The following is an 11,161-nucleotide window of genomic DNA, read 5'->3' on the forward strand; positions in this document are numbered from 1 at the left end:
TTTTCAATGTAAAAATTATAAAAAATATGGTTTTACGGGGTTTGGTTCATGTACTTCTTATCGGGTCTGGGTATGATTTTTTACAGTGGACCCAATTAGACCTGGGTTTTGACCAGATACCATACCCGAAAATCTGGTTCAAGTCTGGTTTCACCTGGATCTGAACCAAACCCGACCCGTTGACAGCACATGGCCCACCTGAAAATTTAAGTTATTTTGCAACAAGGTAGAGAAAGGTCCCTGTTTGTGGAATTATGTTCGAAAAGTCAAAACAACTGCTCTGTGTAATTGTGAAGACCTAAGGTTCCTTATCAATATTAACAGAACTTCCGGAATGGCTATTATCATAATGCGTATTTAACCTGCTAGAGCGTTGCAGAGGCTGCTTAAAAATTTCTTTCCAGTCCACCTCTTCTCCACTTCTTGGAGGAGTCTTCCATCTCTCTGGCTCCCCTAGCCTTACTTTTTTCTTTTTGCCTCAAGAGTCGAGAGGATAATGGCTCTATGGATGGACGAGTACGCCGAGCCCAAGACGGAGAGTGAGCAGGCGGACCTCGACGCCATCGCCGCTGTTAAGGAGTCCGCTGCAATCGAGCTCAAAGTATGACGCCCACCCATCTTCTCCCCTTTGCTCTTCTTCCCTGTTTTTACTTTCTACACCATGTTTGATTGCCACTCATTTAGTTGCAAACTCTCAATGATTTCTAACGCCTCATTTGTAATTTCTGCATACCCATGTTCGTTTTCTCAAGTTTTTTTAATCCATGCTTTCGTTTTGAGGCCATTGAGGATACAAATATGTTGATTCGAGATGGAACTTGTACCTGGGTGCTTTTCTATAGATTTTTACAGCTAATATACTAATCTTTTCTATCCGTTTTGGACGAATTTTGGTGGTGGTCATCGACTATTCATATTTGGCTCATGCCAAGCATGATGAAAATGATTGGTATTGATCACTAGATTGCATTTTCTGATTTGTATCCAAATCTAACTTTCTTTTTTATGATGTCTATAACATTGGTGTTGCAAAATGGCAGCTAGATTAAGTTGAGAGCTCAAATCGTATACCTTTCTTTCTGTCTGTTGTTTGGTTTATTGCCTTTTTTGAGAAATATTTGAAGCATGAGAGATGCATACTCGGGAGTTTATATGAGAGTTTCACTAAACCCAATGATTTTATATGACTCAACTCTAGCTGGGAAATAAGTTGGCACTCTAATTTGTACTAAGCTGAATATACTGATGTCAATCTTGGCATACAAGCAAATAAAATTGTATGATCTCTTCTTGCTTCCACTCCTTTTCAATCTTAAAACTTTGCTCTTCTTCTTGCAGGACAAGGGCAACCAATATGTGAAGATGGGGAAAAAGTACTATCCCGATGCTATTGATTGCTACACAAGGGCAATAAATCAGAAGATCTTGAGCAACTCTGAGAATTCAATTCTTTTTTCTAATCGAGCCCATGTGAATTTGCTTCTTGGTAACTATAGGCGTGCACTTACAGATGCTGAAGATGCAATCAATCTATGTGCAACAAATGTCAAGGTAGAAAAATTCCCATGCTTTGAGATTTATTCACAAGGTTTATTTTTCATAAGTCAATCTCCTCTTTAAATGTGGAACCATTAGAAGCAAGTTGATCTTACATTTAGCTTATCAGGTTTCAAATTGTTGTCATTCATGTGAATAGATTTTTTTTTGTTTTCCAACTTTTTCAGTTATGTCCGATATATAAGTATGTAAAACAACTGAACATACAAGGTCTTGGATTTTACATGTCTAGGCTTATTATCGAGCTGCAAAAGCTGCTTTCTCTTTAGGTTTGTTGCTGGAAGCAACATCATTCTGTCAGAGGGGGCTTGAAGAGCTTCCGACTAATGAAGATATGAAGAAGTTACTGAAGCAGATTGAGTTGAAAAAAATTGAAGAAGATAATCGCAAGGCTCAAGTTTCCAGGGCATTGGATACTGCTAAGGTTAGCTATAACAAACTTCAACACCTTGTCATCTTCCGTGAATCATAACAAATTTCAGCTGCTATTATGCAGGACCTGGTTTGTGCTTTGGAGAACAGGCATTTGAAGCTGGGAAAGGCAATGTATCAAGAACTTACTGGAATAAGAAAACCAAGACTGGATAAAAACATTCTCCACTGGCCAGTTCTTCTTCTTTATGCAGAAGTTATGTCCAGTGATTTTATAGAAGACTTCTCTGAAACCGATACATTTTCTGTTCATCTTGACATGATATCCATTTGAATGTATAGTGTTTCGTTTGTATTACTTCTGTTCTATTCTTGTTGTTGTTTTTTATGCTATCAAATCAGCTTGTTCTCTCCTTAGTTTTCAAACATGTATTCAGAAAGTCCACCTATGCCGTGGGATGAGGAATGTGCTTACACTCGTGAAGCCATTGAACTGTATTATGAGGTATGCTTGACACTTGGTTGAAAGTTTCATTTTGGTATCTTAGTTGTAGGAGAACAAACTCATGGATTAAGGGTAGGCACAAAATCTAAGAGGAAGTCCTGGCACTCCCTGCTTGTAGGGGCATATTGATTATTTCTTTTATTGTCTACTCATATGGGTTTATCTTTGGTCTTCAACCTCCAATATCAATTTGATATTGGATCTGCAGGCTGATTCGGGAATTGTCTTATCACATAAAGAAGTTCTTAGGCATATGTTAGGGGGAACTGCTGGTGCTGTTGCAGAAACTCTTGAAGAAGAAAAGGATGGTGACCTCTACCTTAATCACAGAAACTCCTCAGGTTGCTTAGTTCTTCAAGCATCATACATTAAGCTCTAATTGGTGTTGAATTCTCATCTTAGTACACCTACTATTCCCTTTCAGATTCCCAATGTTTTCTTTTTGAATAGCAAACTGTGCATAGATACTTGTATGTTCGCAACATGATGATTTTTCTTTGTAAGTGTTTTGGAAAGCAACAAAGTTTTCAGACAAGGATGATTTCATAATAGTGCTGATTTAAGAGCTGTGGGACGCCAAAGCTTGAATTGAGAATTGGAGCTTGATGCAATAGTACAATCTATGATTATGAATATAAGGATGTTGTTCTCGATCCAAAATGTTGCATATTTAGGAACTATGATCATTCTTAAAAGTATTCATGGATAAAGATAAAAGCTTACAAACAATGGAGATTTAGCCAAATTGTTACTAAAAATGTCTGTTGAGAAATCAGGTAACCTCATTGGTCAGCTATGTCAACCTTGTCAAATCAGTTATAGTCTTTCGACCTATTTATATGTTCATTTTTCCATTCCAAGTGAAGTTGTGAATCATCTTGAGAATTTATTTTCAATTTCTATTCGAACATTAACTCCTCACACTCAACAATTGGTGAGATGGGAAGAATGACATTATAGTTCCCACAGAAACTGTAAGTCTCAGGATTTAATGAGTAGGGCCTCTCAACAATCCCCTTTAATCAACAAGTACTGGAGGCTAAAAGAGGTGAATTTGATGGGCTCTCTATACAATTATAGTATAGGTGATTGTCTTGGACATAGATGAAAGTGTATCTTTGTGTATCCAATGGGACCTATCCTTATAAGCTATAATTGGTAGGTGTACCTGTAGTTAAAGATTTAGTTTTGGTTTGGACTAATTGATGAAAGAGGAGTCACTTTGTACATTTCGATTTATTTTTATCTATATTGTGGTTAGTTATATGGACATCCAAGATTGTTGGTTGTTTGGCTCAAGAAGGCAAAGGTCTCCCATTGGTGAACAACTTCAATGTGCATAAGCCCATCATGCAAGAGAGGAGTCAAAGGGCCATTACTTGATCAAATCTTGTGTTAGGTACCCAAATGATAAAGGATGTGTGAGTCAATTGATGTGCACTGAAAATAATGGTGAAATCTCACTGGTTTAACTTGGGAGTTTTATCTTGTTTTCTTAAAACCCTAATTCTAAGAAGAACCAACTTTTTCTATTTTTCAGGTGTTTTAGATCTCTTCCACTTTTTGTTCCTATGCATAGTTCATAAGTTCTCACTTTTTTATTTCAATTTCTTTTAGTCTTTTTATGTAGTCCCAATAGATTCCACCTTTCATCTTTCCAGTATTCTTAAATAAGCCTTATGAGTTTCACTTGTCAATGTTACAAAGTTACTTCTTAAATGGGAGACACTTTTTTAACCCTTCTTGGTTTGGGGTTTCTCAACCGTGCCCCATTCTAGATTATTAAGATGCTCCATTTTAATACTTTGTCATATTGTCATACTTTGGCAGAATATGGCGTGAAAGTTTCTCATATGAGTTATATCTTATTGCATAATGGTAGTAAAAATTCATGCTAAGAACGTTCAAAGGATCCTTACATCAAGTTGGCATTAGCGGCCAACACAAAAATAGGCAACATAAAAGGCACACAAATAATTACTGTAGTGGTAATAGGTGCAAATCTCTTCTAATAGTCTACACTCTACAGTCACATTAATGTAATCCAACATCCATAAACCAATCCTTGTGTCTCTAACTTAGATCATCATGTCAAGTTTTGAACATCCACAAACTATCAATAGCGTTTGTGTCCTAGCGTGGCTCATCCAAGAGAAGTTCATTACTTTTGTAACCTGATCCTATTATTCTTTTCATTCAACTTCTGTATGTCCTATGGCTTAGAGGGGTGAAGACTAGAAAGCTTGTTGTTAAGGAGTAAAGGGGTTATAAGAGACTGAATTATATGGACTAGAGTAGCAATGTTCATTGGAACTGGAATATTGACCAGGGAGGATTAGCATATGTATGTCAGGCTGGAAGTGTAGCATGTACATGTCGAGTTGTCCCTAGGTGAATCTGGTTTTAATTGATTACAAGCTTGCCTTTGATGACATTCCGTAAAATACATGCATTCAGATTCAATGAAATAATTGCCAAACATGTTCAAGTCGCCATATCCCCACAATAACTGAGAAGTTCAACAATGGAATCAAGGTGTACATGGACAAAGAAAAGAAACATTATTGACATGAGGAAAATGATTAAAGAAACAAAATTATTGACTGATAAGGTTAGAAATGTGAAGATAGATCCGGATCCAGAACACATTGAATTGGATCCTCATCAAACAGGTCCACACTTTGGGATGGAGCTACAAGCTGTGAAGGAAAGATCCAATGCTGAAAAGATGAGTCCCAGTCAAGACTCCTACCTCGGTAACTGTACAAAACAAGGACTCCTCTCCAAGGCAACTGAAGGAAAGAGAGGAAAGGAGAGACTGCTATCGAAGAAGAAGACTCCTAATAAATGTGTCTCTAAACATTATTGTAATCCAAAGGAGTCCCTGTACTTGGAGAAACCTCCAAAACATGTGACTCTTGGAATTCTATATAAACAAGGGAGAGGCCTCCTCTTTGGGGCATGAAAGCTAGAGAGAGAGAGAGAGAGATCTCCTACAATGGACGTAGGTCGCGTTGGACCGAACCACTATAAAATTTATGCATTTTTCTTGTGTGTGTGTTTATTTCTGGCCTCTCGTGGCCTTTGCAAATTTACATGGTATTAGAGCATGTTGGCTCCATCGAGTTTGCTCGTTTGATCAGTTTCGTTTGATAGCTAGTGGTGATGGCGTCAAGCTCATCCAACCTCGTTCCTAATCTAGCCATGCAATGGAATGTGTTCTCGTCCCTACTGTCGATCAAGTTGGATCAAAACAACTACCTGTTATAGTGCTCATAAATAAAATCTATCATGTACAATCAGGATCTCATCAAGTATGTTGATGGATCACTCCTGGAGCCAGTTCAGTACGTAAGAGACTGTGAGCTCCTCGAAACTAATCCTGAGTATATTGTTTGGAAGCGGGCTGATCAACTCGCATTGAGTTAGTTCAAAGCCACTCTTATTGAAGCCATGTTGGGGCAAATTATTCAGATCTCCTCTGTGTGGGATGCTTGGATTGCTTTAGAACAATCCTACACATCTGATTCAAGTCTCAAGATTCTTCAGCTAAAACGTGACTTCCAAAACGTTAAGAAGGAGGACAAGAGCATGGTAGAATATTTGAACCATGTCAAGTTTCTCGCAGACTCCCTATGTGTGGTTGATGAACCAGTTTCTAACAAAGATTTGATTCAATATACGTTAAATGGTTTAACTCAAGAGTACGAGAGTTTCATTACTATGATTATTACTTACTACTTCTACCTTAACAAACTCTCAAAATTTAGTGAAGTTTTTGATATCTTACTAAATCAAGAGAAGAAACTCCAAATGTTGAATCCCAAACCCCCTCAATAAGTTGAGAAGTCCACAACCGTCTTCTTCTCTCAGAGAGCCTAGTCGAGGGCGTGCTGGCCATGGAAGAGGGGGCTGGTCGAGTCACGAGTCACTCGAGGAGGAGTGGAGTGACAAGTCACTGGGTTTTAAAACCATGGCATAATCCCATACACAAATTCAAGAAAGGACAATACAAAGGCACGGAGGTGCAATACAAGCACAAAAGTGCATACAAATACTTCAAAGAGTCTAGAACATAAACACAATCAACAGAAAAAATATAACTTTTATTGCACTTAAATGCTTAGGAGAATCATTAATAAATAGGAACAAAAAGTCCCATATTTATAGAATACAAGAGTGAAGGGAGCTCCCAAATAGAACTGTTGGGAGCTCCCAACGGTCATATTTATGATATGACCATTGGGAGCTCCCAACAGCTCTTTGGTTTAAAGGACCAAAGAGCCCCTTCCTTGATACAAAAAGACAAAAATATAAAAAGAAAGAAAAATACACAACTGACCCTAGTGGACAATACTTATTACAATGAGAGAAAAAGATAAAAATGCCCCTGAAGGGCATTACTTATTACAAACAGTTTATAACATAATATATGCATATATATATATATATACATATATTTTAGCATATGGCTCCATTGCCTACAAGGCTCGGTTAGTCGTCAACGGGTACAATCAACAAGAAGGTGTAGATTATTTCAAGACTTTTAGTCTAGTCATCAAACCTACGTTTGTCAGAACTGTTATCTCTATTGCTGTCAATTGTGGTTGGCAGGTCTACTAATTAGATGTTAATAATGCCCTCCTGCATGGTTTGCTGAAAGTGAAAGTCTATATGGTGCAACCTCCAGGTTCCGAAGACAAATATTTTCCTGACTACGTATGTAAACTTAATTGGGCTTTATATGGTTTAAAACAAGCTCCTCGTGCATGGTTTGAAAGGTTCAAGGTGTACTTAGAAAAATTGAATTTTGTAGTCTCATGTGGACTCATCCTTGTACATCCGACATGAAAAAGAAATAAAGATGTATATATATATATATATATATATATATATAACATAATTATAATAGGGAGTTCTTATGCGGTCAAAATTATTATTCAAGCTTTTGGTCAAGAATCTTCCATTAAATACTTGGGTCCTCTCTACTATTTTTTGGGTATTGAAGTGGTCCAAGACTCATTAGGCATCGCCTTGACCCAGAGAAAATATGTTTCAGATCTCTTGCTTAAGTTAGGTATGATAGACTCTAAAAGTGTTGTCACCCTTGCAGCTGCTAATATTTCTCTTTCAAGGTTTTCTGAAGAATTATTAGAAAATCTAACTCAGTACAAGAGTATTGTTGGAGCTTTGCAATATGCTACGTTCACTCGGCTAGACATTGCCTTCGCTGTGAATAAGGCTTGCCAATTTATGCATTAGCCCATGCAGGGTCATTGGAGACATGTCAATCAAGTGTATCCTAATATATCTCAAAAGGACCGTTAATTATAGTCTACACATCAAACAATCTACCAATCTCAGGCTGGTAGTGTTTTTTGACGCAGATTGGTCAGGTTGCTTGAATGACTACAAATCCACCAGTGGATATGTCACCTTTCTGAGGTCTAATTTGCTGTCATGGAGTTATTCTAAGAAACATATTGTTGCCCAGTTTAGTACAGAAGCTGAATACAAGGCCATTGCTGGAGCAACCTTAATATGACTTAAACAACTTTTGAAAGATTTGAGTAATAATTTAGATGCTACATATCTCACATCCAATCCTGTTTTTTTATGTTAGAACAAAACATATTGAAATTGACTATCACTTTGTTAGAGATAAGGCTGCTCATGGTGATATTGAAGTTCAGTTCATGCGATCTGAAGATTAGATAGCTGACATCCTCACTAAGGCTCTACATGGCCAAAGTTCTATTATTTCATAGACAAACTCAATCTCAGAGAGATTATCTTGAGGGGGCATGTGAAGATAGGTCTGGATCCAAAACACATTGAATTGGATCCTTATCAAATAGGTCCACATGTTGGAATGAACCTACAAGTTGTAAAGGAAAGATCCAATGCTGAAAAGATGAGTCCCAATCAAGACTCCTACCTTGGTGACTGTACAGAACAAGGACTCCTCTCGAATGCAACTGAAGGAAAGAGAGGAAAGGAGACTATTATCCAAGAAGAAGACTCCTAATAAATGTGTCTCTAAACATGATTGTAATCCAAAGGAGTCTGAATGTAGTTGGAACTCCCTGTACTTGGAGAAAGCCCCAAAATATGTTAACTCTTGGAATTCTATATAACAAGCGAGAGGCCTCCTCCTTGGGGCGTGAAAGCCAGAGAGAGAGAGAGAGAGAGAGAGAGAGAGAGAGAGAGAGAGAGGACGTAGGTCACGTTGGACCGAACCACTATAAAATTTCTGTGTTTTTTCTTGTGTGTCCTCTTGTGAGCTCTGCATATTTACAAGAAAGTCAGAAAACTGAAGTTTAATGAATGAAGAAACAAAATTATAGGTTGATAAGGTTGAAAACCCAGAAAATTGCAGTTTGTTGCATAATTCACAGGCATATCCCAGCAACAGTATAGATAGAATACGGTCGAGCAGAAATTAGAAGGGGAAGAAATATTTTTAAGTATTCAATTTTGGAAAAATCTAAAATCAAGTTTGACCTCCATGGGACATGAACTGGTATAACAAGAGCTCATGTTGTTTGGCTCAAAAGGAGGAAACAATAGGAAATAAAAGAAAGAAATTTTGAATGATTTTACGTTTTCTTTATAAATTTCTCAAGATCAAGGGCTAGTGTCCTAGATGTTGTCAACATAGGAAAAGAGAGATTTTAGATGATTGAAATCTTATTTAGATGGCAGGCAAAGGCTCCTTAGGAGACAAAACTCTAGGCTCTAACAGTATCAAAGTTCATAAGTAGAAGATGCTTATGCAAATTTATCAAATAGATGCACTGCAAATTTATCAAATAGATGCACCTGTCTGTGCATTTATTCATCTAATGGTTGTTTCTTTTTCTTGTTTGCCTTTTTGTTTTTTGGCGACTTCTTTTTGAAAAGTCATCTTGGAATGGTTTTAGAAATCAAGCTCCTTGCTGAGAAAGGAAAGGATTGTCTTTCATTCATAACTTTTGGCATTTTGCATTCCATTTCAGCTTCACACATTAGAAATTCATTGTTTGTTAACTCTAAAACAAGTTCACTTTAGAAAGCAATGGACGCTATCTTCATGGAGATGGAGTTTCTCTGGATCTTTCATAATTGTTTACTGTGTCGACTGTCAACAGTGCATGCACAAAATCAACTGAAATGGAGATTCAGCTTTAGAAGTTGGTTCACTGTGAAAGGTACACATGTTTGTAATCCTGAAACTCAATTGACTTCTACAGGAGAGCCCGTCTATGCATGAGGGTGTTGACATGAGCAGATGTGCGGTATATGTCTTGTTGGGATGACTATGAAAGAAAAATTTCAGTGGCTGGAAATATGAAAGTTTCAAGGGTTAACCGATTAAGTGAAACACAAGAAAATAGGCATCTCATGCCAGAATCTAAAACAGGGAAATCTGACACTTTTTATTAACATCTGATGGATCTTGATCTGTTGCATATTCATCCTTTTACCCCAAACGAGTCTATAATGCTGAGTTCATTGCTTCAGTCTTTCAGGCACAATTCTAGTCCACTAATGTAATTTCTTGCATCTTTTTTCTTGTGAAGGCACTGTTAAATGGATCAAGGTGAATGAGAGAAGAATGCTACACGATGTTCTAAAGCAGGATAACTATATCATTCCTGGAATCCCAGGTACAATTCATTCTACATTCATACCTTCTATATTTGACGCTTAATTCTGACCCTTTTTCTCTACCCTTTTGACATGACAGTATTTTATGTCATCTCTACGCGTTCACATTTTTACAAAGAATTCAAGTTAGGGAACTGGACTCCTCCATGACGGTTCTAACTGGGGGAGAGTATATAGTATATACGAACTGCTTTGGTTCTTGTTGCCATGCCCTGAAGATCCTGTGCTTCATTAAACAAAATTGTTATATATGGTATATGCTGTTAAACTGCTGGCACAAGAGCATTTTTATCTTTTATTAACCAATGGAATGCTTTTGTTTCCTGGGCCTCCTTTTTCTTTATTCGAAGTCATCCTTCTGACCTGAGAGAGTTGCCATCATTCCATCAATGAAACCTCTATTGCCATTTGATTGAAAGCTATGTTTTATAAAGTCAGGCATCTCTGTCGAGTAGAATACTAAGATACATGGTATGACATACTGGCCAATTTTCAAAGTCTGAAATGGACTGGTACCATATTATCATGTTCCACTGCTATATGTTGAATATTCATTTGTCTACTTGCTGTACTAATTTGTTTCTTTTTACCCTTTTAGTATCTTTCATGATTCATTGTAATAGTGTCATACATTACATATTCCCCTTAGGATTTAAACTCGGGATGTCCCTTCAACTTGGGACAGTGGAACTGTCTATATATAGGGGTAATGTTTGTTACTCTCATGGGTAAGGAACCCCCTAATGAAAAACTGTAAATTTTTTTTTTTAATTTTTTTGCACGTCTGACGTTCCAGATGTGATATATATATATTCTGTATGGATGGAATGTATGAAATTTGGCAGTCGTTAATGTTGAATCTGAATTTTGTTAGTTGTCTGCCTAATGAATCTTTCCTATTTGACTCCACGTTTCTCTTCATGGACTTCATGCCGAGTTCCTTAAATAGCGGTTCTAGAGCTTCTGGCCACCGTTGAGGAAAAAAAAATTATTGCTGCATACCTTCAACATGGTTGCCACCTAGAGAGAGAGAGAGAGAGAGAGAGAGAGAGAGAGAGAGAGAGAGAGAGAGAGAGA

At 37.4% G+C, this 11,161-nt stretch overlaps 1 protein-coding gene across 1 annotated transcript; it reads left to right on the forward strand.

Moving 5' to 3' along the window:
* The first annotated feature begins 415 nt into the window (after nt 1-415).
* On the forward strand, nt 416-10,656 carry LOC149845599 (Tetratricopeptide repeat (TPR)-like superfamily protein). Its single transcript, XM_089995855.1, has 8 exons — nt 416-601; nt 1,339-1,551; nt 1,790-1,981; nt 2,054-2,251; nt 2,357-2,434; nt 2,643-2,775; nt 9,997-10,083; nt 10,164-10,656. The coding sequence occupies exons 1-8, from the start codon at nt 497-499 to the stop codon at nt 10,232-10,234; spliced, it is 1,077 nt and encodes a 358-aa protein (XP_089851981.1). The 5' UTR covers nt 416-496; the 3' UTR covers nt 10,235-10,656.
* The last annotated feature ends 505 nt before the right edge of the window (nt 10,657-11,161 follow it).

Source organism: Nuphar pumila, chromosome 2, assembly GCF_984573655.1.
Source record: "Nuphar pumila chromosome 2, dmNupPumi1.hap1.1, whole genome shotgun sequence".
In the NCBI taxonomy this organism is placed as follows: Eukaryota; Viridiplantae; Streptophyta; class Magnoliopsida; order Nymphaeales; family Nymphaeaceae; genus Nuphar; species Nuphar pumila.